The 26,825-nt window shown below is 40.5% G+C and overlaps 2 protein-coding genes and 1 long non-coding RNA gene across 3 annotated transcripts in view; 2 read left to right on the forward strand and 1 right to left on the reverse strand.

The window, feature by feature from the left end:
* Nucleotides 1-26,825, forward strand: part of atp1a3a (ATPase Na+/K+ transporting subunit alpha 3a) — a 52,753-nt gene that overhangs the window by 6,505 nt on the left and 19,423 nt on the right. The window lies entirely within an intron of this gene.
* LOC307021308 lies at nt 693-3,917 on the forward strand. The gene is made up of 5 exons (XR_013803117.1): nt 693-1,207; nt 1,476-1,536; nt 1,838-1,905; nt 2,156-2,199; nt 3,421-3,917. It is a non-coding gene; the product is annotated as an uncharacterized lncRNA (long non-coding RNA).
* LOC307022025 (uncharacterized protein) lies at nt 6,358-18,137 on the reverse strand (the record flags this gene model as incomplete). The annotated part of the gene is made up of 13 exons (XM_079654601.1): nt 6,358-7,900; nt 10,548-11,072; nt 11,311-11,402; nt 11,491-12,822; nt 12,989-13,957; nt 14,401-14,485; nt 14,613-14,845; nt 14,940-15,041; nt 15,185-15,229; nt 16,038-16,197; nt 16,317-16,398; nt 17,118-17,284; nt 18,126-18,137. 9 exons carry the CDS (start codon nt 18,135-18,137, stop codon nt 13,920-13,922), a joined length of 924 nt encoding a protein of 307 aa, XP_079510727.1. The 3' UTR covers nt 6,358-7,900; nt 10,548-11,072; nt 11,311-11,402; nt 11,491-12,822; nt 12,989-13,919.

Here is a 26,825-nt window from a genome sequence, read left to right on the forward strand (position 1 = left end):
AGTAGCTCGAAAGAGTATCTGAATAATAGAAATATTAAAAAAATGGTATTACTCTATAATAAAAATCGAAAAGAAAATTATGAATAAAACTGAATATATGAATATTTGCTTCAGGAACATAAAAGCAATTTAATATTAAATACTAATTTGACTACAGTAGAGGCTCTATCTCAAAAAACATGCATTATATCACGCAATAACAGATACATTTTATGAACAAAGATGATTTGAGGTTTATGATGATAGCTAATAGAAAACATGCCAAAAAAAGATTACACAATACGTACTGACTATTACCAGAAATTTAAAGTTATTTATGATATTACACTGGAATTTATGAATTTTAAAGTGCTACTAATTTAACTTTGATATCACATTTAACATTATTTTGAAGTTGAATTCAATCAACATCATTTGGATTATATCATTTGACTTTAGTAATCATACATGGTTATATGGAAGAATTTTTGTTTTGTGTCATGCCAATAACTATATGTGATACATGTGATGTTTTTATTTTGTTCATAATGAAGCAACGATGCCAGGTGGATCCAAAAAAAGACAGTGCCCCCATTGTTTGGAAAAATCAAACTGCGCAAATCGTAGATGCACAAAGGTAAATATAACTATATATATATATATATATATATGTCTACTAAAGTATTCATAATACAGTCTATTATACTGTCTCTCGGACAAAGCCATTATCATACATAAATGGCAGTTAGTTTTGCCTATAAATATCTCATTGTTTTCTGCAAAACCCAATACAATAAAAGTGGCGAACAAAGTGGTGACTTTTTTCTAACAAAAGCCAGAAAAAGTTTTGTCACTCCACAAATGTGCATCACAGTATAGGTGTTTTTTAGAACATTACATTTACTGCATGTGCCTGTTCCATTGAAAAGTTTGACTGTTGGTTCTTTTAAATAACAATATTCTGATTTTAAAAAATGAATAATATTTTATTATGATTATATATGAAGCCATATAATGGACATTCATAGTGTCAATTAAAATTTGAATTGCTACAAATAGTTAGATAAAGTGAATGTGGCCCCTCTGTATACTGTTAATTAGATATCCTAACTTGGTTAGCCTGCTGAATAAATGATCCGGTACATTTACTCGGTAGCATATTTTGGACAGGTGGTGGAAGTGGAGAAAGAAGAGTTTGAGGCAGAGAAAAAAAGCAATCGACAGGAAGGTATCAATATAGAATATATGATGTAGAACAATGAGGGAAATCTTGACTCTATACAATATGAGATACAGAACGGTTAAAAAAAAGTGCCAGTGTAAAAAAAAAAGTAGCACCACCAACTGGCCTCTTAGCCAGAAGATTTTTCACTCTTTGCTTTTCCAACTTTTTCTTAAAATGTAAGTGTTCTCGCAAGTACTTCCCTGGTTTGCAAAGCACACACCACATGATTATTGCAATTAACACTTGTTTTTTGTTTCTCTTTTATAGAAAGAGAGCTGTTAAAATATCAGCAAAAAAGAAGCGAGGCAAGAAAAAACAAAACAAGGAGGAAGGTATGAAAAAAAATACAGGTATTACGGATCTGTAATAAAAAAAATATACAACTTTTGACATAATAGTAGTTCTTTTGATTCCTAAAAAAAGCTTTGTGGCACATGGAGATAATCTGTGGTTCACTATGTGGTCATTTGTGGTACCCAAGAGGTGCATTATGTCATATCAAGTATGGGAAAATTATGACATGCATTTGTTTGAGGCCTTACAAATGGTGTTTTTCAATTTGAAAACCATAAAGACCATACATGATATCAAGTTTTGGATTTATGGACAATTTAATTTCATGTTTATTTACAGTGTGTGAATATCACAGCAAACTGGACGCGTTTCCAGTGCAATCTGTGTCAAAGACACGTGAAAGTAAGGTTAGTAGCTATATTGTTTGCATGAAGTACACAACAGGTATGGACCTTCAACACAACAAACATAATAGTTTTCAAATTGTTGGATTTTGTCAGAAATTCAACAATTACATGTTGAGCTGTTCTCTGGGAGGTCTTACATTAATCCAAACATTTACCATTTTAAAATCCTGGGGGATGAAATGCAATGAAGTATTGAATTATAAATTAAAACAATTAATATTTAGTTTTTGTCCTCTCTTCTGTTTCAAAGGGCTATAAAGAAGTGCTGGTCCATTGGCTGCCCTGCCCTGCATGGTAAATTCAGATTTCTTGTTTAACTCAATTGTCAATAAATTGACAGTTCGGCCTAATTAATAATGGAGTGTAACAGGTACACCTGTATGTTTGTATACCTTATGTATGCCATGTGATCTTTGTAGTGTATCTGTGACTCTGGTTGTTCTATATGTATACCTGTGTTTATGTGTATTCTCTCGACTGCTCAAGGCAAATCTCTCCCAAGGGAGACAATACATCTCTATCTATCTATTTAAGAAGTCAGTTTTGCCATGAATTGTGAGTTATTTAAGTTCATGTAATAAGCATCTGCACCATTTTAAGTTCAGAAATCCGAGAAATCAGGGTTGCTCTGTAATTATAGACTGAGAGAACTTAAAGAGGACATAGTCTGTTAATTTCCAGGATCATTAGTATTACGTTTTTCCTGCTTAAATGTTCAAAAAGCTCTTTATTGTTCTCATACTGCCTGTGCTGCTGCACCTCTTTTCACCCTCTGTCTGAAACCAGAGCCAACCGCTTGGATACGTCCCGCCCCTTAGTCTATTACGTTTAATTAGTTTCAGTCAGGTGTGTTGGAGAGAAACTCTGGGGGAACTTTTTCTATTTAGCTTTTGCAGTCCCTTTACATTCACAATTACGTAATCAACAGACTACTGGAAATGGAAAACCCCAAAAAGCACTATTGGGCCCTTTTTTTTAATATGTGGCATTGGTGATAGCCTAAAGAGAGATGTAGCTTTGTCAACACCTAAATCTACTGTTAAGTGTGTTTTTACTAATAATAGTTACGAAGACTTAAATGACATGCTAAATTGTGACCAGCTTGAATGTCAACAATGTCCAATATGCAGTTATGGTCATCATTATTGTTGAAGGAATCAGGTGAACTGCTTATCATAGAATTAAAATAATGCAGTATGGTTTGGGGTGAACAACGTTTAAAACAATGCCGTCCCACAGACAACATTAAAAAAAAAAACACGCTGAATACGTTTCGGTGGTTGGAAGCTTAGCAGCATAAGGATCACTCTCAGTTTCCTTGGAAAGTCGGAACAAGAGTAGGCACTAAAGGCCCGACCGACAGACCTAGCATCCAGGATTTGAAAAGAGACCGTTATGTGTATGGCCCTTCTTAGGATTGAGAAGACATTTGAAAGGATTTTGTATACTCAATATATTTCAGAAATTGAAAAAATATGTCTAACTGTTTTTTTTTTTGCCTTGTTTTTCTTTCAGCAAAAAGACCTGGCCACCATCCTGGGAACCGCACATGAATATAAACATGACAGTGTCCTAAATGTTCGTTGTTGTGTTGTAAATTATGAAGTTCTGTTGACGAAATAGTTCATTTAAAAAATCTCATAAATAAATCATATATAAATATATTTGAAATCAAAATAAAAGTATTTGTTTATAAACATCTGTTTCATCATTTACAGTGTTAGCGAGGCACTCACCATATTGTTCAATACAGTCGTGATTGATACAAGTTATGATTGATAAAACTAGTAAATCTGTCAGATTTGACCCGAAGACAACAACCCAACTTTGTAGGCTGTTTTTTTTCCTCATTGCTATTGATATCAATTAAGAAATTAACTTATAGGGACAACCATAGCTGGTCAGGGTCAGGAACTTTCCAAAAACGACAGATCTTATAGGACAAAGTTTATTGCTCACCTCTGTCCGGCAGAAGCCTCTTTCAGGTGTAGATTCTGAGACCATTTGGGACTCCAGCCTCAAGTATTTTGAATAATTGATTGTTTGATGGTAGGAGATCTTTAAGGTATAAAAACATTTTAGGCCTTCAGATGTGGGCTTTATACCTTTTTTAACTACAAAATACACAAAAATATACACTGAGGGTCAGGATTAGATAACACTGCTGTATTCAACCCGGTATCAGGGCAAGACGTGAACATGTGACGATTTACCGTGCTGGGAGGCGTGAAGATGTCACGATTTCGTCCCCTCAAACGTGACAGTTACACGGTATTGTGAACATGGAGAACCAGTGGAGAAATACCCGGAAGTGCCAAGCAAATAAAATAATACTTTATTCGGATGTGCTTGCTTTTCTCTTTGGAAGTCATCACTGTTGGGGAAATATTTTCCAAGGTCCATAACTTTGACCCAGTTTATCAATTCAAACTGTCCTGACTGAGCACACGCACCTGTAACCTTGGCTGCTGTGCTCTCAGTGTTCTGTCTCCCTGTTCCTGCCTGTTGGATCAGCTGATAGAGGAGTTATGATTATATCTTGTTATGCACAATGCTGATTATTCTCTCTGAACTAGCTAAATACATGGGTCTAGGGTAGAGTTCTTCAGAATTGACGTGGCAACTCTACCGTGAAGTCAGAACCTCTGGCTGCTGTGACATGTGATGTGAATTCTGCGGACGATACTCCTAAATAAACCATCAGTGTTTGACATCAAAGCTCCTGCTCTCCTCATGTCTCTCTGAGTCCTGACTCTCCATTGCTACAGAGGTTTCCATTACAATGACATAAATGCATTGTAATACACGGTTCGGCTGCATTAAATATTACACATCTGCCATAGTTCTTTATTTATAGAGCCCTGACGAGAAGACTTCTGGACAAACTGAAGAACTGCCGCCGAAACTGAATACCTGACGTGGATCATAAATATATCAACAATTAAACAACATCTTACATTTATTTTCACAAAATACGTCTCCTCGCAGTATAAATACTAATTCGGCTGAATTTTATATTTGATATATATTTGGTAGATAGGCTTTATTTACCCCATAATGGTGCACAGCTAGATAGATAGAAAAGGACACCTAGTGGTTAAAGCACGCTATTGAATATTTTAGGGGGAAAGTAGAAATGATAGAAAGAATAGAAAAAATCAAGAAGATGCTGCAAGTGATCTCTACAATAAAACTGTTTAGTGCCGGATGTACACAGATATTAATAGGAGGATGTGCAAAACAGACAAACTAATAAGGCACTATATGTATTTTACTCTTATAAGATGTAGGTAGATAGTATAATGAATGTGCAGAATATGACAGTTTATTGTTGAGGAACCTGCAACCCAAGCTTTTCATTCATTGCATAACGTTTTTTATGAAGTTGTGTATATGATACTGTATGTCAATAAACCGAAATCCTGAAAGGGATGTGCAAAATAGCCATTATATACAGTATTTAATTAACTATTAGTAGAGAATAACAAGTAATGAATATACTTTATAGGGATCTGCAGATAAATGTTTAGTCTTTTCAAGCACCAACAATCAAATATCTCTCCTGATTGTTGGCACTTCAATCACCTTCCCTGAATTTTACTCAGGTGTAACTGAAGTCTGATTTAAGGGTTGTTTATATTTCACATCATTAATCAGAATGTGGTCTAGTTAATAAAACATAATATCAAACATAATATTACTATTAACTTTATTGTGAAATAAATACACACAGCATACAATGCCATAATAACATAATTTGTATTATTAGTGTAGGACACGTTTGCATGTATAACATCTGAATATGTGTAGTTTTATTCAAGCTTTCACATAATTTTACAGGATATTGCTATAATATTTCACATTAATATCTGATTTGCAGACAGAAAGGTATATCCGTCATTTAACGGTAAGCTATTTAAATTCTGATTCCATAGATGTGTCTCCCATCACCCAAAACCCCTTAATATTCTCTCAACTCAGTAATTACATTCTTATATTCAAAGAAAATAAAAAAAAAACAAGTCCCTGTCTGTCAGCTGTGCACCATTATGGTGTAAATGCAGCCTATCTACCGATTGGATCAAATATAAAAGTCAGCCGAATTAGTGTTGATACTGCGAGGAGACGCATTGTGTGAAAATAAATTGGAGATGTTGTTTAATTGCTGATATATTTATGATTCACGTCACGTATGTTTCGGCGGCAGTTCTTCAGTTTGTCCAGAAGTCTTCTCATCAGGGCTCTATAAAGAGAGAACAACGGCAGATGTCTAATATTTAATGCAGCCGAACCGTGTATTATAATGCATTTATGTGATGACTTCCAAAGAGAAAAGCAAGCACACTCGGAATAAAGTATTATTTTATTTTTAAAACATGTTTTCAGATTTCATATCGCATAAACACCATATCCCAACATGCTTTGCGGCTAAAACATCCAATCACCTGAGGATCACACGTCACATCACTACGTCTGTTTCCGGTATTGTGTTTATGACGGATGTATTTTGTTATACACACATTCCTTCACATTTTAATTTACATTAAAGTATTTATTTTAGGCCTTCTAAAAATGTTTTAAATATAACTAGGGTTGTAGTTGAAGAGTTTGTAAATTAACATGAACCAAAGCTGTTGCATGGCAACGCAATCGCACAACATCACGTCCAGTATTTCCACAACCACACACATCGATTTAATACATTTAAATTTGTTTACCACTGGTGGATGAGTTTTTGCCATGGGAGATATTTCCTATGCATGGCCTCAGATTAATAAGCTTTTTAAAATAATGATCCAACTTGGATGTTTTAATTGGTATTGGGTACATTTTTGGTAATATTTGTATTAAACTTTATAGCCGATAGTAGCCTATGACAAGTGGTGACTATGTGGTTAATATTGTTGAATTGTTACTTTGATGTACTCAGTGTTAGGGCTTTACACATTACAACAATGTTACACTGCCAATGTCTGTCTTTATTATCTGACCCTTTAAGATGTCCCTTACACTACCAGTGCTTTTTGGAAGAACTGTTGTCCCTCTCCCGATCCTCAACATAGGTCCTAGTTAGTTATGAATTATGTTACACATCCAATATCAATCTCTGTTATAAATGACTGTAACCTCAGTTCAAGCTAATTATTTGATGTGTGAAGACAACTCTATAATGTAATAACATATCAAGTGGGTATCAGTAAATATTTACAGACATCAGTTATGTACAAAATCAAGTTTATTACTATTTTGGTAAGATAAAAGAGCATATGTAGCAAAACACAGGTTACAATATATGATAATGCACATGACAAAGTAAAGAAAAGAGGTGCTGCAGCACAGGTAATATGAGAAAAAAAGTAATTTTTCAACATTAAAGCATGGAAACATGTCACAGTAGAAGCACTCATTTCAAACTCAAATAAGCTTAATATGTCTGCTTTAATGTAAAAACTCCACACTTAATCAAATCCAGACGGAAACATCTACATGTTAGCTCTCTGTGTTAGCGTGCTAGTGTTGTGCCTGTTAGCTAGCTAAACACCACGGGTTAGTTGTTAGACTGCTTTGTGTTTGGAGTCACTTTACTACCTTTTTATTCACTTAAAACAGTCAGCTAGCTGAAATCTGATTATTAAGTCAGAATGGCTGAAGGGAGCTGTGAAAATGAAGAACAGTAAAGGCAGATATATGGACACAATATGAACCTGAAAATAAGCATAATATGTCCGCTTTAACTATAGAACTGCATAAGGGCACCAAGTAACTTTCCACAAGTCAAGTCCCTTCTTCTGCGTCATCTTCATCATCTGAGCTGTTGTCACTTTGCCAGTCTTTTTCTTCCATGTCCTCGTCCTCCTCCTCCACCAGCCTAGGACTGGGTTCCAGAATTCCTCTGTAGGCGCCTGCTACCGTCTGAGTCTGAGGTCATGCAGATTTCTCCTTAGAAGACACATAAGGCCCTTGTACCCCTCCTCTGTGATTCCATTCGGATAGCCTACAAGTTATATAGCAAACATATAAATTGTGAAAATTATTCAGAGAAAACGTATTTAGGTCAAGAAAGACTAGAATGCAGTCAGACTCAAAAAAAAATTAGCTGGGCCATCTAAGCTAATTTACAGATGGCCCTGAGCCCAATAGAGATTGCCCTGAAAAATGCGCAGGGACGAAATGGCACGAAGGGTTTGGGGGGCCTCCCCCTAGAACAGGGGTCGGCAACCTTTTTGATATGAAGTGCCATTTTAAAAAATAATTGTTATCAGCGTGCCAACGATCGAGAATTATCAACGGGGGGGGGGGGGTTGAGGAGCTTGACGCTCGTCAACTATCAGCAGGAGGGCGGGGGAGCCGAATTTAACAAACACATTTAAATAATTGGTTTAAACGGCATAATAATAAGGACGATCGTCCGTTCTGTGATTCTCCAGAGCACACATGCTATGATATTAGGGTCATGCAGAGTGAGATGAGATCGCTGTCCCTTTAAGAGAGAGAGAGAGGGGTGTGGCTTGTGCATGTGTGTTTGTGGATGGTAGAGCGACAGTGAGAGAACCTATGGAGAGAACCTGTGTATGTTTCTGGAAGTGAAACGAGGAAGCAGAAAAACAGAGGTCTGTGATGTATTTTGTGAAACAGAAGAACAGCTAAATACAGTGATGCAAACACAGGTATGTTGAAAAAAGAGAAAACTATTCGAAGCAGAAAAAAAACATTGTAATATACCATCTGACAAAGGCCTGTGCTATAATGCTTCAATTAACTGGCTATTCTTTATAATATAGGCTACTCAGATCAATAGGAGACAGATATGTTAAGCTATAAATCAAGGGTTTTTATTATTATTTACAGCAGGGGTGGGGAACCTTTCTTTTTTAATTCTCCACGAATTACACAAGTCACCCAAATCAGCGTTAAAAAAGCGTGAGGCGCCGAAAAGCGACTAATTTGCATCACTGTAAATAAATGCAACGGCCTCCCAAGAAGAGCTCGCCTCTCTTTAAAGTGGGTTATTGATCCTGAAGCTTGTTGCTTCTGCCCTCCTCGACTACGGTCTGGGAGCCGACAGGAAAGTTCAACACACAGACGCCCAGTCCGCCCCTTTGTAGCATATTATGTCGATGAGAGATGAGCAGATCGCCACTGGGCTTTCAACTAAATACACAGCCACGCAAAAACTGCGGCATTTGTACAGCTTCTTATGGGTACTGCAATTAGTGAAGTGCTTTCCTCCGTGGTGAAAAGATCAGCACTGCACCACGGAGGAAAGCGGCAGAAAGTCACCTGGAGATAAAGAGAGCGGGGCTGCGTTGCGTGCATGGCTTCCTTCTGCAGGTAACGGGGAGACGCGCTCTGGCGGCGGTCTCGTTCAGGATCCGAAAAATACAATTTAAATATTTTTGCACACTTATTCCACTTATTCCTAGTGTGCCACTGGTTACGGTGCCGCGTGCCAATGCTGGCACACGTGCCAGGGGTTGCCGACCCCTGCCCTAGAACATTTAGATTTTTCCAGGTCTTACTCTAGATGCTGTCTGGTGCATTCTCTAGACTGAATTATAAGATGAACCAGCACAATATTATATTGTACAATTTCAATTTTATTCTTCATTTCACTTGTTTGTTTGCTCTTGTTTGCTCGCTTGTATGCCCTGCATAGCTATAAAAAATACTTAAGTTGTTGGTCAAGACACTTTCCATCTGATGAAGGCAAATGCCTTCCCAGATGTAAAAAAGTAGAAAACATTACATTCAGTTATAACTGTCAAAACAAACATTATTTACACTATTATGGCCCCTGTTAAAAATGTTTGTAATGTTATCTACTGTAAATTGGTCGAATTAATGCTTCCTCATCCGGAAGCTGACCGAGCAGACCCGAGCAGCAGTCGAGAGGAGCCGAGCGCATCCGCGAAGCACACAACAAGGTGACGTCAGAGTTCCCGTGAGCCGGCAAATCTAAATCTCTTCCGTCAAAATAATTTCCCTTTAGCGCAATACCGCTTCAGTTGCGCCACTTATGTGACAGACAAGAAGAGTATGTGACAGACAAGAATAGTCAATTCTAATGTCTAACACGTAATGTGGAGAAAGAGATGTCCTGTCTGGGTTGATTGTGCGTTGATCTGTTGGTAATGCCTCGGGGTTCCGGTGGGCATGTAAACACATGCATAATGCTGCGCTATACTTTGTGGCCTCACCCGGTTGCATTGCGACATTTATTGTTTAGGTGTCTTTTAATAAGCGGGTAGTCATGTCATTAGCTAGAACTAGCTAGATCTGATCAATATGGACATAAACGCGAGTGAAGTCTTATCTGATGGGAGAGAGAGATCAGCTGCTGCTGACGAGTTGACACGCAGCTCTGTATGATCACTTGCAGCGGTGAGCGGACAAAACACACACTTCAGGTTAGCATATCACTCGTAGCTATTTTAATTACCTCTCAAACTACCTAAACTAGTTATAGATATGTTTAGTTTTACTGTCGGGTCACTCATTACTGGATCCGCGAGCTGCATGATACTGGCATAATAGATTGCCCGATCGGGCAACCAGCAGGTGAGGCTTCATTGCCCGAGCTAAATACTAGATGGCCCCGGGCCATCGGGCAGTCCTTAATGTCGAGCCCTGGGCTCACTTACTTCCTGTCTGTGTGATCAATGAAACTGGGGCCATCAGTGTCTGGACCTTTGATACAGAGTCCTTGAGGTACTGACAGTGCTGCATCATCTCCTTCACAAGGATCTGCTTTTTTTCTGTCAGTCGTGACAGAAGCATTTTTTGGTCCAACAGCCCCTTCTTAGTGAGAATGTCCACACCGTCTGAGAATGAATATAAACATTTCACATTAATGAACACATTTTATTACTACAGTTTTGTAGATTAGAAGTAAAATCTTTATACAGCACCTCTGTTGGGTTCCTGCACATCGCACACTAACAGGCACATTAACAGGCACACTAAAGGACAAAGTTTAATTTGGACAGCATTATTTCGTTTTTATGAACCGACTCCATCTATGTATACGTCAAAACAGCATTGTTCTTACCTTTACTGGCCCACTGTTTGACATCATCAACCCACAGTTCTAGCATGTCATCAGAGCAATTCAACTGGTCCTGCATTTTCTTCAGGCTCTCAGTTACAGCCTCTGTCTTTTCTGCTGTCTGCAAAATAGCAAAACAGAATCATGCCATTTTATAAAATAATTCAATGAAAATAAACCAAATGTATGCATTTTAAGGAGGAAATTAACACAATAACATATTTAATGAATTTCGTAGCTCTAGTCCTGCACCACTGCAATGTCTATATGGGGGTGTAATTTTTATATATATTGGGTGGACTTAAATGTCAAATTTTACAGCTTAAAATAGTTATCTCCATTTCAATACACAAACATACTTTTTTGAATCTAGAGGACATGGCAATGTGGAGGCCATTCTCTTTGCGATGATTCCAGCCCATAGCATGGACTGTGAGCATGTCAGTTTTTACTGTGAAGAAGAATACATCTCATTACAATGTTATAAAATATAAATGAGTACATTTACAGGAAGGCAGGGCCCAAACAAGTTCACAAACCTGACTTGGCCATGTATTTAGTTGTTAGGCCACATCTGGATAAGAAGCTGTTTACTTGTTCCACTTCTTCACCAAGAGTGGTGCCGGCAGCCTCCTGGTTCCGTGCATTCCAAATAATCTAAAGCAGAGGTCTTCAACAGGGGGTCCGCGACCCCCAGGGGGTCCGCGGAGGTACTGCAGGGGGGTCGCGAAATCTTTGGTTGTTTAGACAAAAAGAAAATTCTTTAAAAAGAAAAATGTTTTCCAAACATTTTTTCCCCACAAATTGAAATGTCTTTAAATGCACATTAACATGAATCCAACATATTGTAGCGAATGGAGAAATCGAGGCAGAAGACGTTATCTTCTGCTCCACAACCTTTCTCCGCCAGATCGTCAAGTATCAGCCGTATCTCGCGTCTCTCCTCCGGTACACAGCACCGTAGTGTGGAGTTGCATTAGGTAACGCGAGATACGGCTGATACTTGCGCATTAGTTTCTGTTATGGATCAGTATCAACAGTCCTGCCAGTAACATTACTATATTATCAATACTACTTTAGTTATAGCCTGATATATGATAGCTAACTTTACAATGTTGTGATGTGACTGACGTTAGCCAACATTCTGTAGCTAACGCCGGGTCACTCACCAAGACAGCTGCCCTGTTCTCCACTGGTTCTCCTCACACCAAAGCTCCATTTCTCGCTGATGGCCGTTATTTTTTCTAATCCTTGGCTGCTCCTGGTCTCTTGGACGCCTATCAGGCTCATAATTATAATCATATGCATTTGAATATATATTTTCAACCTCTTCTGTGTCAAAACTGGCATTATGATCCATGTTTATTCATACGTTAGACCGGCCGCTCTCCCCCATGTTACGTCACACGCGGGAGGTCACGTGCGGAGGCTTTTTTATGCGGAAGTGAAAATGTCTTACCAAAACGACGCCAGATGTCACTGTAGTGTATATTTCTGTATATTTTTTTGAAAATCTAGTGTATTCATCCTTTTCCTACACATTTATTCACTGGTGTCTCTAACCTGCAAGTTGCTCTTTAAAGTTAAAACTTGAATCTGTGAATTATTTTAATAGCTCTGTGTTGTGTTCAAGATGTATGTTTATAAATGGCAGTGGCACGGCCACGCTATACCTTGCACATGTTTAAAATAAAAACATGAATATATTAACCTGTGTATTATTTGAATAGCTTAGTATTGAATTTACAATAACAGAGTAGCTATGTTTATACACGGCACTAAGCCCCGTTTAATATAAAACACAATTGTATGCCATACATATAGTAGGGGGGTCCCTGCTCCAGCTCTCCATCAGTTTGGGGGTCCCTGGCCTGAAAAACATTGAAGACCCCTGATCTAAAGCATGAGGTAATCAATGTTGATGCAAATCTCAAGGTCAACAACTCATAACTTAAAACATTCTCTTGGATCAGTTCAGACTCATGTGTAGTGGTCAGATTTACCATTAATGGTTGTTTAAGTAATTCAAATCCTCACCTCGCATTCGGTGTTGTGGGCTTTGGCATGCATCACAGACAAGCAATGTCTCATTTCCTTTAGGGGCTGAAGATGAGGCAAGGCTTCTGACACTTTGTCAAGATATGGTACATACCGACACGTCCCGTCCATTGCCAAAAGTGAGGCACTCCGGAACTCTTTCTGGAGAAACATCGGATAGGCAAAGATTTCTCCTCTATGCATATTTAAAGCTTTTTTTAAAAATTTAAAAAATAGTGAGTACAAAGCAGATTGAAGGTAAGGCTTCATATTATCTAAAAATATTTTTAATTGAAAATGATCAAGACAACTATCAACCTTTGAGAAGAATTCCATGCCTACACACAGCAATTTCAACACCTTATTCATCCAACTTGTTGGCTCGCTTAGAGGTCTCTCTTGCTGCTGTCCAGTGAGATTCCCCACACATTGCTTTTCCTGCAGTCTACCAAAGTAAATCGTTTTTAGAGAATCATTATCAGAAGTTATTTATCAAAACACTGGATAGTGGGACCAACTGACGGTATTATCAAACATGTAAACTATTACACACAAGTGTTTTGTGCTCGACTGCCAGATTCACCTGGATATGCAACTCCCTGGATAATAACAAACCTGTTTTTGGATAATTGGAAGGCTCCAAATGTGTAATATATTCTGGATAAGAATGTTGCTGTTTTTTCAATCCAGTTTTACAGCAATAATGTTTGTGACAGTTTGACCGCATTGCTAACCTCATCACCCTGTCATCTGGTCTCAACACTTCTATCCCATCTCCAAAAAAATATGAAGGCAACTGTGTTACTACTATTTTAACTTCTATTAGTTATTAAGAAAGGTGAGATACATTTTGCTCTGCTTAATTTAAAACTCACACTTTTGACAGCCCCTCGAACATCCTCCACAAAAGTGGAAACCTCAGAGTCTTGGGCTAAAAACACTCCGTCAAAGAAGCCTGGCTCTTCACTCCTATAAGAAAAGGAATTATAGATAACCACTCTAGTTACAAATTGAACATAGTAATAATAATAATAATAATTATATTTAAAGCACATATTTCAAAACAAGGTTATAAAGTCTAACAGAAATATTTTAGAATCAACAGCTGTAGTTTTAACAGCTATATAACAGGAAAGAACTATAGCTACTAATTGCTCCTGTGGGGATTGTCCACTATACTGAATGTATGTAAGTCGCTTTGGATAAAAGCGTCTAACAAATGACATGTAATGTAAAAAATAAATAAAAATAGCAATCCCAATGTCAAATTAAAATACAAGGACTAAGGACAATTGCTGTGTCAATGTAAAAAACTTAGTGGTTTGTTTTCTGGAACCTGTAAAGTTTCCTATTGCCATCTACTGAAACAGCCATCATTTCAGGGCTACAGGCTGGACAGACAGGCTCTTTACCCAGGAGTTTATTCTCTTCGAATGTGCAGTACACATACTGCAGAAAGCTTCTCTGAAAAGCATCTGCATTCACCTTGCCACCAGTCTGAAATAAAAATACATTATATATGTGATCATATTTTGTATCATATCTCGCTCATCCATATTTGGCCATAAATATATTTATTATGATAAAACATGTATTTGTCTTTCAGCTTCACATTTGTACTTACTCTTCCAAACTGCTTTGTTCTCTGGTGCAACATTGCAGTAAAGGCTTGTCTAGACATTCCTGGAGCTGCCGTCTTCATAGCCTCAAAGGAATGGAACAGATCTTGGTGGAACAGGGTCTGTGCTTGCATGGTAGCTGGCCAGTATTCACTCCTAACCAAGTCATTGAATTCTGGACCCCATTTCTTAGTGAAATGTTTGCATGTTAGCTCTGGAACATTAACATTGTAACGGCCTAAGAACACATAAAGAAAAAAACAATAACAATGAATTAGAGTAATGTATTAGTTAAAAAATACTTTTAAAAAAACAATTTCACCAAAACCTACCATTTATGCACACCAATATTATGGGTCTACCAACAGACACTGCAACATCGAAAACTTCACAAGAACATATCCTTGAAGGAAAAGATGTTGGAAGCAAACGGTCTGCAAGGTCAAAGTACAATCAGGATGAGATTTAACAATGTTGTAAGCAAGCACTATGATAACAGAGTGCAATTTGAGATTAAAATGAGTTTTTTTGTGAGGGGGAAAATAGGCTGATCAATCTTAAAAAATGGGACACTAACCTTGTTTAGAAATGATGTATTTGCCATCCTGGAGTTTCACAGACTCTGTTGGAGGAATGTACTTTTAAAATCCATTACAGGTGGTTTGCCTACTGTGCAGAGTGTGTTTTATATGAACCAAGATATCACACTCTGCACAAAACCACTCTAATGGCATACATTCCTCATAACGGAAGACAGCTTCATCCAGGAGAAAGTGATTGCAGGTCATCTTGACGATATTCTTAGTTATTAATAAGTTGTCAACGTTCTGTGGCCTCGCCTGTTGCCAACACTGTTGAAACTCTTTTTGCCTTTGAGTCCAAGGTGACGATGGTGGCACATCGCCAACATCTTGCTCCTTAATGGTCTCAGAGTCCCGTAGAAGGTCTTCTAGTCTCTGCATATTAAAATCTTTAAATACAGAAATATAAATACATACCATGAGGAAAACATTTCATATGAAACATACCTTATCTAGAAAAAGTCTTCAAAAGTAGCTTTTTTCTTACCAGGATCTTGGTAGCTTAGACATGGTGTTGTTATGGTTGAACTGCTGCATGGAGGAGTACCATCAGTTTGGGGGGGAAATTATTCAAACCCATTAAACAGATTATTTTAGCTAATTGACAGATTTAAAGAAATGTTACAAAAACACCAACCTTCAGCAAACATGAAACATATCAAAGCTCAATGTATTTTTTTTTGCATTATCATGTCATTTACATCCGCTTATTGGTTTTAGTCCTTAGTCCTCTGACAACATCGATGTGCAAATATATAAAAATATGAAGTATCAACAGCATTATTAAACCAGTGGCTACTTTAAATCACATATACTGACTTTGATTAAATTCATAAAATGTAGACTAACCATTAGAATAACTTTTTTTCCTTCGTTTGCTGCTGGCCACACATTGCCCATCTTGGTCTCTCTTCCACCAGGTCACTTTTGGACGTGGTTCGTCTTCTTTTTGCGTCTCCTTGTTGAGTCTCCTTGTTGAGTTTCCTTGTTGAGTTTCCTTGTTGAGTTTCTTTGTTGAGTTTTTTTATGGACATGGAATGTAATGAAACACAGAGGGAGAAAAAAATGGCATTAACTAACTGGATTTAAATAATGACACTTTGGGTATAAAAAAAACAAGAAACTTGCCTGTGTGTCCTCAACATATGCATCCCCAAGCAGAAGAAGAGTTTCTAGTTTGGTGGTTTTTTCAGCTTCTTTCGACATTGTGCTGAAACAAAAAAAGAAGGTGTTAGTTAGATCATAGATGTAGCTGTAATTTAAACTAGCCTAATATTAAGTGAATTAAAGTTTAGACCAACATCAGCATTATGAGGGAAAGGTATGATTAAAATGTTTTGGTATAGGGCATTGATATTATTCTATTAGCAATGGAGGAACAAGAGTATGTAGATCTCCTTTGAAACCCCACCCCTGGTTTTAGCAATAATTCAGTTATTATGAATTCCTAATGTATAACATATCATCTTCAGATGCATGTTTTTTGGTAACCTGTACCTGTTAATGCGTTTTTACTTTTGGTTAATGCACAGAATATACTGGATCATGTATCGGCTAGCGGCTAGTAATGTCTGTTTAAATATCAACGGGACAAATATCTGAGCAGATCTCAGATCGGCTCGAAGAGTGAATTTAAGCTTTAAAACCCAAAATACTGTCAAAAAACTGAAGAAGCCCCATTATATTTACAACATGATCAACTATGTTACTATCGATTGATTTTAAACTGCAACAGCTCCGTAAAACGACAGACGTTAGCTAAGGCTAACTCAATGATGCAAACTGAGCAGTTCACGGTTTAACTAGCAAATAATTTGCACGCGTAAGCTTGTATGTCGACACATGGTGCTGTGTAAAGTGATGCAAAAGCTGAAATCATTTAAAAAAACACTGTAAATGTCTTTATTACATTACAGAAAACGGGTTTACCTTGAGGAACTTCGTGTCAAGGAGGGTTCAATGTCGTCTTCTTCTTCTTCTTCTTCTTCTTCTTCTTCTTCTTCTTCTTCTTCTTCTTCTTCTTCTTCTTCTTTTAATGGCGAATCGCCTTCTCGAATTGGACTGCGCTGCGTCCAGTGGACCTTTAACGAAACGTGCTATGTGGGAAACACCATATCCCAGCGTGCATTGCGGCTACAACATCCAAATCATCGAGCTTGAACCGGGCCTACGTCTGTTTCCGGTGACTTTATTTTGAAAATCAGTTCCTGACGGACAGCTAAAAAGCCCAATATTATAGAATGAAACGAATAAATAAAAACAAGGATAATAGTGTGTTATTGTTGAGTAAATAATAGTGTGTTATTTAGAAAAGGATAACAAATTCGAAGGAAAAAAAGATTAAAAACAATACAGATCTCAGTATTTTGAGGCTCTAAGCCCCATTTATTTTCCTCACGGACGGCAAAAAAAGTCAGACATTATACGATTACAAATAAAATCAATAATCGTGGCTTGATATTGAGTAATAACATGTTTTTATGGACCACACAGCTTCCGGTCTTCTCAGACACGACCGTATCCATTTGCGTCTCATATGCACGCAAAACTCGGACTCAGAATTCAATGGGAATAGTTGGCGTATGATAGGCACGCAAAATCGGACTTTAGCGTATCTATTGCACGCATTTTCCGATGTGTAAAGTCGTGTCATTTGTACGCAGACTGAAGAGAGTGGGTTGCAATAATCATGGGCAGAAACCAGCAACAACACATTATTACATGTTACTTGTTAGACACTTTTATTCAAACCGACTTACATACTCAATACTGTGGGCAATCCCCACAGGAGCAATTTGGGGTGAAGTGTCTCAGGGACACAACGACATGCTGACTGCTGTGGGGTTTGAACCCCTGATTCGAACACCAACGCACATCCCACTGCGCCACAGTGCCACTTTGATGTTAAATAGCTGATAACATCACAAACTAAATTACAATTGTGGACATCTTAGAGATACTGATTTTTGTAATTAATGCCCCTTTTCCCTCTTATTAAGGCACATCACCTAATGATGTAGGCTGAACACAGAACACCAGCACATACAGCAAACTACAAATGTTCAACGTGGACAATCTGTCCTGTAACTCAGCTCTGAACGTCTACAGGATGATGAGAACTCCTCAGGTTTACAGCCTGTAACGAGAGAAAGGACAGGAAGTATGTTTATGAGCAAAGAATGATTGTCTTCTCAGTACAAACTTCTCTCTGTTGCAACAGTATAAAGAAGACAAAACAAATCTAATCGTAACAATACGTATTGGTTGTTTACTGTACAGGACTGTCTCAGAAAATTAGAATATTGTGATAAAGTTCTTTATTTTCTGTAATGCAATTAAAAAAACAAAAATGTCATACATTCTGGATTCATTACAAATCAACTGAAATATTGCAAGCCTTTTATTATTTTAATATTGCTGATTATGGCATACAGCTTAAGAAAACTCAAATATCCTATCTCTAAATATTAGAATATCATGAAAAAGTATACTAGTAGGGTGTTCAACGAATCACTTGAATCGTCTAATTAACTCGAAACACCTGCAAGGGTTTCCTGAGCCTTGAAAAACACTCAGCTTGGTTCAGTAAACTAAATCACAAGTATGGGGAAGACTGCTGATCTGACTGCTGTCCAGAGGACCGTCATTGACACCCTCCATCAGGAGGGTAAGACACAAAAAGAAATTTCTCAAAGAGCAAGCTGTTCACAGAGTGCAGTTTCAAAGCACATCCACAAAAAGTCTGTTGGAAGGGGGAAATGTGGCAGGAAACGCTGCACAACCAAGAGAGATGACCGCAGCCTTAACAGCATTGTGAAGAAGAGTCGCTTCCAGAATTTGGGGGAGCTTCAAAGACAGTGGACTGAAGCTGGAGTCCAGGTATCAAAAGTCACTGTTCACAGACGTGTCCGGGAAATGGGCTACAATAGCCGTATTCCCATGGTCAAGCCACTTCTGAACTCAAGACAACGGAAGAGGCGTCTGACTTGGGCTAAGGAAAAGAAGCACTGGACAGTTGCACAGTGGTCCAAAGTCCTCTTTTCAGACGAAAGCAAGTTTTGTATTTCATTTGGAAGTCAAGGCGCCAGAGTCTGGAGAAAGGCTGGAGAGGAGCAAAATCCAAGTTGCTTGAAATCCAGTGTGAAGTTCCCACAGTCAGCGATGGTTTGGGGAGCCATGTCAGCTGCTGGTGTTGGTCCACTGTGTTTCATCAAGCCCAGAGTAAATGCAGCTGTGTACCAAGAGATTTTAGAGCACTACATGCTTCCGTCTGCTGAAAAGCTCTATGGAGATGAGGAATTCATTTTCCAGCATGATCTGGCACCTGCCCACAGTGCCAAAACCACCAGTAACTGGTGTACTGACCATGGCATTACTGTCCTCGATTGGCCTGCAAATTCCCCTGACCTGAACCCCATAGAGAATATGTGGGGTATTGTGAAGAAGAAGCTGAAAGACACCAGACCCAACAATGCTAATGAGCTAAAGGCCGCTATTGAAGCATCCTGGGCATCCATAACACCTCAGCAATGCCACAGGCTGATTGCCTCCATGCCACGCCGCATTGATGCAGTAATCCGTGCAAAAGGATTCCCAACCAAGTACTGAGTGCATTAATGGACATTTTCAAATGTTTGATTGTGTTTTGCTGTTATAAATCTTTTTTTTTTACTTGGTCTGAGGAACTATTCTAATTTTTTGAGATAGGATTTTTGAGTTTTCTTAAGCTGTATGCCATAATCAGCAATATTAAAATAATAAAAGGCTTGCAATATTTCAGTTGATTTGTAATGAATCCAGAATGTATGACATTTTTGTTTTTTTAATTGCATTACAGAAAATAAAGAACTTTATCACAATATTCTAATTTTCTGAGACAGTCCTGTATGTGCAGCGATGCAATTAGGCTTTTTGTAGTGCTTCTGTTTTAGGATGCTGCTGCACTGAAGGGTCTGATGACGTGCTCGAGTAGTTGGCCTCGTCTCCTCTGCAGTCATCATCCTGAATGAATGTGTGCACACTGCACACTTGAGCACGAGGGCAGAGGAGGAACTGAAGTAGTAAATACAACAAAATAAAAGCTGCAGGAAGAAATGTGCATACACTGTCTTTGTGGGACTCATACACCTTATGATCACAATAGTCATATTCCAAAGATAACTAGGAGTTTATTAAATTAAGAAGTAGACTTTCTTTTCATTAGAATAAATTAAGATGTTAAGAGGAAGTCTGGAAAATTGCCTTTTTTATTTGGGGATGATGTAACTCGACTTGGTGAATGCTCTTTATTTAAACACAGTGAAATCTATTCTGCCAAATACATGTCGAAGATGTTTCCACATTGTTATTAACTGAATGAGTAAGGCTGAAGGAGAGACAGGGATTGAAAAGATGGAAGAGAGAGGGAGAGGGAGGGATTATCTTTGTTCACTGGGTTAATCTGTTGGTGTAGTAAACAGTAGTAATCTGATGGCTGGCTGGACGCCACTGTAGGGGAAACCTCCTGTTCTAACAGATGGCATACACACCCTCGCACGCACACAAACATAGATACATTACATACAGTGCATGCAGATTCACACAAGCACACAGAAAAACACCAGTACAGAAAAATACTCAACTGAATACATTCTAAACGATTTTGCTAATTTAAGAACACGAAAAGCTAGACACCAGAAATAAAGTAGTAAAAACACATAAAACAAGTGTTTTTGTTTCGTAAGTCATGATATAGTAACGTTGTAATTTGCCTTTGCCCTATATGCATCTATACTAACTAGAGCCGGAACCTTCCACAAAGCTAACAGCTCATTTGAACCTGCCCTGCTCCTGCACTGCCCTGCTCTGCTCCTGCCCTGCCCTGCCCTAGCCCTGCTCCTGCCCTGCTCCTGCTCTGCCCTGCCCCTGCCTGCCCTGCTCCTGCCCTGCCTGCCCTGCTCCTGCCCTGCTCGCCTGCCCTGCCCCTGCCCTGCTCCTGCCCTGCTCCTGCCCTGCCCCTGCCCTGCCCCTGCCCTGCTCCTGCTCCCGCCCTGCTCCCGCCCTGCTCCCGCCCTGCTCCCGCCCTGCTCTGCTCTGCTCCTGCCCTGCTCCTGCCCTGCTCCTGCCCTGCTCTGCTCTACTCCTGCCCTGCTCCTGCTCCCGCCCTGTTCCTGCTCCTGCCCTGCTCCTGCCCTGCTCCTGCCCTGCCCTGCTCCTGCCCTGCCCCTGCCCCTGCCCTGCTCCTGCTCCTGCCCTGCTCCCGCCCTGCTCCAGCCCTGCTCCTGCTCCTGCTCCTGCTCCTGCCCTACTCCTGCTCCTGCCCTGCTCCTGCTCCTGCCCTGCTCCTGCCCTGCTCTGCTCCTGCCCTGCCCTGCTCTGCTCCTGCCCTGCTCCTGCCCTGCTCCTGCCCTGCCCCTGCCCTGCTCCTGCTCCTGCCCTGCTCCTGCCCTGCTCCCGCCCTGCTCCCGCCCTGCTCTGCTCTGCTCCTGCCCTGCTCCTGCCCTGCTCCTGCCCTGCTCCTGCCCTGCTTTGCTCTGCTCCTGCCCTGCTCCTGCTCCTGCTCCTGCCCTACTCCTGCTCCTGCCCTGCTCCTGCTCCTGCCCTGCTCCTGCTCCTGCTCCTGCTCTGCTCCCGCCCTGCTCCCGCCCTGCTCCTGCTCCTGCTCCTGCCCTACTCCTGCTCCTGCCCTGCTCCTGCTCCTGCCCTGCTCCTGCTCCTGCTCCTGCTCCTGCTCCTGCTCCTGCTCCTGCTCCTGCTCCTGCTCCTGCCCTGCTCCTGCTCCTGCTCCTGCCCTGCTCCTGCTCCTGCCCTGCTCCTGCTCCTGCCCTGCTCCTGCCCTGCTCCTTCTCCTGCCCTGCTCCTGCTCCTGCCCTGCTCCTGCCCTGCTCCTGCCCTGCTCCTGCTCCTGCTCCTGCCCTGCTCCTGCTCCTGCCCTGCTCCTGCTCCTGCCCTGCTCCTGCCCTGCTCCTGCCCTGCTCCTGCTCCTGCCTTGCTCCTGCCCTGCTCCTGCTCCTGCCCTGCTCCTGCCCATTTCAATACAGATGAATTGTCAGGGGAAAAGTAGGGTGATTCCTCTAGAGTCTAGACTTATCCGTAGTGAATTACTCAGTCCCAAACACGTAGACTGCTGTTTCAAGGACAACAGTAGTCTCGGGCTCTGCCATTTTCACCGGACACATACTGTAGAAACACGAGTATCATGACATTTAGGAAGCCTCATGGTGGTCATGATGAGTTGAAGAGAATGCTAAATATCTAATGGGTAGAGGATGGTCGCAAAATCCCCTAAGATTTACAGCCAACAGTAGCCGAGAGGAATACATATTTTAAGTTTGACAGCAGCAACTTTATTGACTGCAGGAGATTCTGCAAAACTGTTAGGTACACTAAAAGAGTTGACGCCCATAATCAGCTGATAAAAAGCACCAAGAGGAGTGAGCTTTCTTCCCTCTGTTGCTCAGCATTTTTGATTTAATTTGATTACAATCCTCAATGACACATTAAAAATGTATTTTCCACACAGAATAAAGTTGTGTGCTCCTCTTAAGTCACCTGCGGTCATCCAATTCAAATGAGTCAGTGGTAAACATTTTGACTAAAAAGATGGAAGTTTTCAGCGTTCACTAAAATGACAAAATGCAGAGTGTGCTCCAGTCAATTATTTTCTCCTGTGTTGGAAACGTTATTTTTTATTTAATTTTTTCCTTTGATTACATCACTGAAAATCAGTTTTTCAAAAGCTCCATATACTTGTCTATCAACCCATGTAAAACATTGTGTATTTCTCACTAAAGCTAACCCCAGGACACAGGCCTTCACACTTTAGCCTAGTTCTGTGGGCAAGAAGCATTTGAGATGCTCTGCCAATAATTAGCATTCAGAGCGAGCAAGTCAAAGACAATCCTTTTCAGTCAATTCATGTTGACTCATATCCTGGTTGGATTGTTAATGTGGCCATACAAATGTTAAGTGTCCAATTGAATTTAGACAATCATATGACATTAAAACTTGAAATATATGGTAGCTGTAGAAAAACAACTCAGGAGTTAATTATTGCCTTTATATAAAGGATTCATTTAGAAACAAAACATTTAATCATTTATAACACAACTCTCAAACTGTTATTAGATACCTGATATATCATGTATTCTTAAGTTAGGTAAGTAAGTAAGGTTAAGGTATTTATTTCACTTAATTGACTTAACATAAATCAGAAAGACCATTTCAAATGTGCACACACTGAAGCTAAGCATAATTGCACACAGTCAGAGGCTTGCCTAGCAACTGGCTTGCATTGCTAGGCAACAGCTTGGGTCCATGTTTACTTCCTGTCAGCTGATGTCATTCACATACACAGCAACCAAGGAGTATTTACATGTATGTATAGGTTACTTGCACTGCACCAGGAAAGAAACAGACACATCCAGAGTGTTGACATTAAACACTGTGAAACGAGTAAGAGGATTGAAACCAAATGTTTTGTTGGCGATGGACAATTCAACCCCCAGCTAGCTCTTTATCAGTGGGAATTGAGGCTAATCCGTATAAGTCTACCCTTCCCTCACACTATACAGGGTGGCGTAGATTGTAGAATCCCCAATTCACACACATGTATTAGAGTTTGGATGATAGTCAAATCAGCTGAAAGTACTATTGTCGTACGTTTCGCTGCTTGGTATGAAAATGTCTGCTGAGCTTATTCTCAAAGTCACATTTTAATCACGTGTATAAGCAGGGACGTCGGAACTATTTTCTGGGGGGGGGGTGCGGGATTTTTGCTGGGAGGGTCGGGGGGGAAACTCACACTATCAATGATTAACGAACTCGACACGTAGGCCTAATAGCCTAGGCCTATACATAACAGATATAGGCTACATAAACACACGCAGCATCTTAATTGTTACGAAAATGTATGAAACAAAATGAATTAATGAATTAATCAAGCCTTTATTAAGGAACATACTGTAGCCTAATAGGCGATAACATAGGCCTACAGCATTCAGAAAATCAACAGAATAATACAGCCTTTACGAACATAGGCCTAATGGAACATTCACAAAAATAACGGTTTACTTTGCGCTCGTAAGGGCTTTTAAACTGTTCCAAAAGTAGACCTTCTCTCCGTTGTTCTGCTGATAAATTCTTTAAGCAGGGTCGAGACATCGCATTCATCGAGAAGGTCGCTATGCGCATTCATAATGGCCAAATGAGTGAGTCTCTCCTGCTTAATAGTATTGCGCAGCCACGTTTTCAACCTGCGCAACGCCGAGAACGAGCGCTCGGATGCCGCGACAGAAATGGGCAGAGCCAGACAGAGCTTTATGAGCCTCTCCGCTTCCGACAGCATGGAGCGGGATTGGGGCTGCAAGGTGTGCAGAATGGCCAATACATCCTGAATGGTTTTCACTTCTCGCCCCCTACACACGTCGCTCAGGATGTCCAGCTCAAGGCTTAGCTGCTCTCTTGAAAAGGAAGTCAGTTCCAGGGAACCCACATCCACTCGTTTCCCTTGGGCCGCCTGTAGAACTGCCTGCTCTCGCCCTGCAGCTACGCGGAGTCCTTCCTGGTCAAAGCGCCGCTCCACCTCTGTGCGCACCAAGTCCAGGGCCTCAAACAATTCCCTCTTCCACAGGCTTGGATATTCTTTAATAGTTAAATATAACAGTTAAACAACAACCAACAAATAGTTTCCATATGGGCTGCCTATTTAAGCTGGGTGGGTCAACCTTACATTTTCAATTTAAATTCAAATTATGAATATGGTTTGTTATGAAAGTAGGCCTATACGTTATTTAGTCAGTTGATACCGTTGTAATGAATTATTAATTGCAGGCTAATTTCGCAAATAAGCGTACATGGATGTAGTACATTATTATGAACTATGATATCGTTTTCTATGGATAGATCAAATCTGTCCACAAATGCTGGAGAGCACGCTCTGTGTGCGTATTTGTTGCATTCTTTCAACATTACAGACCGATGAGCTTTATGATTAATTTTAAAATACTGTTGGCATTATTTATTTATTTATTTAGGCCTATTTATTTACCCTCGTTCTCCAACTCCCGTTCCTCCTCCTCCGCTGTATGGCGAAAACGCGCTGGGGTCTTGCTGGTGCGCACTGGATGAGGAGGCTTCAAGTTGTAGCGCTCTGTGTATTGTTTGGTCTTGGCCACAAGGTCAGCGAAGGTGTCATCTTGTCTGAGTGTGTTCAGTCGCTGGCAAAGAAGTTTGGCAGCTTCCATTGATCCAAGGGCTGTGACTTTGGTGCCTTGCAGTGACCGAGCCACGGATTCACATGGCGTAAACATGGTAACGCAGGCAAACAAACCAAAGACTGTGCGCGTAGTGGTGCCCTTTTTGAGCAATCCTGCCACTTTGGCACGCGTCTCCCCCTTGACAATCCTGTCACTCTCCAAGGTCCTAAATGTCTGCAGCATCTCTCCATAGCATGCCAGCAACCGTGACAGTGCCACAACTCTGACGCACCACCGAGTTGGGCACAGGGCAAGCAGGTTGATCACTTCTCCACATCCAAAAAGAGACTGGTATAACGTTTTTCTCTTTGCTGAATCATTAATCACAACTGTGACTTCCCGAACAAAGTTCAGTGTATCGGCAACAAGGCGCACTTCTTTTGCCACTTCTTGCAACACTAAATCCAGAGAGTGGTTTGCGCAGTGGACAAACAAGGAGTCAGGACATGTTTCCTTTAATCTTGCCTGCACTCCCTTGAACCTCCCTGACATGTTGCTGGCTCCATCAAAACAGTAGCCTTTCAGCTTCTCCAGCGGCAGATTTAGCCGAACAAGGACATCTTTAATGCACAGAAAAAGCATCTCGGCGGTTGTGTCTGGAGCGTTGTAAAAGCCCAGAAAGAAATTCTGGACTTCAAGATTGTCATCTGCAAATTGTATACTGCATGAGAACTGTTCTTTTCCACTGACGTCGGTGGTCCCATCAGCAGTTAAGCCGAAAAAAGGACTTTCGGATGCTTTGGCTCCGATTTTCCTCTGGATGTCATGGGCAAACAGCTCCAGAACTTCATTCTGGATGCTGCCCGACATCTAATTGTCCCTCCTCTTCATCCAGTTTTGCAGGTCAGGATCAGCGCGTACCCTCTCGACCACTAGCTGCCACAACACCCCATCCCGATTTGCAGCTCCTCTCAGAGGGAGTCCCTGGCGCCCCAGGAATCTCACGCTGCAGAAAACGAGCTCCAGCATTTTCCGGGCTGTTATTTGTTCTTTAGCAGCAGCCTCAGACAAAAGCGCATTAATTGGCGTAGTTTTCAATGCAGCCAATATTTGAGTCGCATCTAAATGAATGCGTGTTTTCTCGTGGTCTCTGATTTTCTCCTTTGCTTTTCTCCAGTTTGAAAAGCCCGTATCTTTCAAAAACGGACTGTCAGCTTGTTCTGACCCGACCAACTTGCGCTTGACAGCTGACCTGCACACACCACACACAATGCCATCACTGACCGCGATGTATTCCAGCCACGGCCACTCTCTGAACCAGGCGGCCTTGCAGGAACGAGTGAAGTTCTCACCCAACTTCTTGGCAGGAAAATTGTAATCCTGTGGTGGTTTGCATGATATTGCCTCTTCTTGGCTAGCACCGGGTGCTGGTGGTGGCGCTGGGGAGGGAGGACGAGGCCGA

Source organism: Notothenia rossii (genome assembly GCF_949606895.1).
Source record: "Notothenia rossii genome assembly, chromosome: 10".
NCBI classification, from domain to species: Eukaryota; Metazoa; Chordata; class Actinopteri; order Perciformes; family Nototheniidae; genus Notothenia; species Notothenia rossii.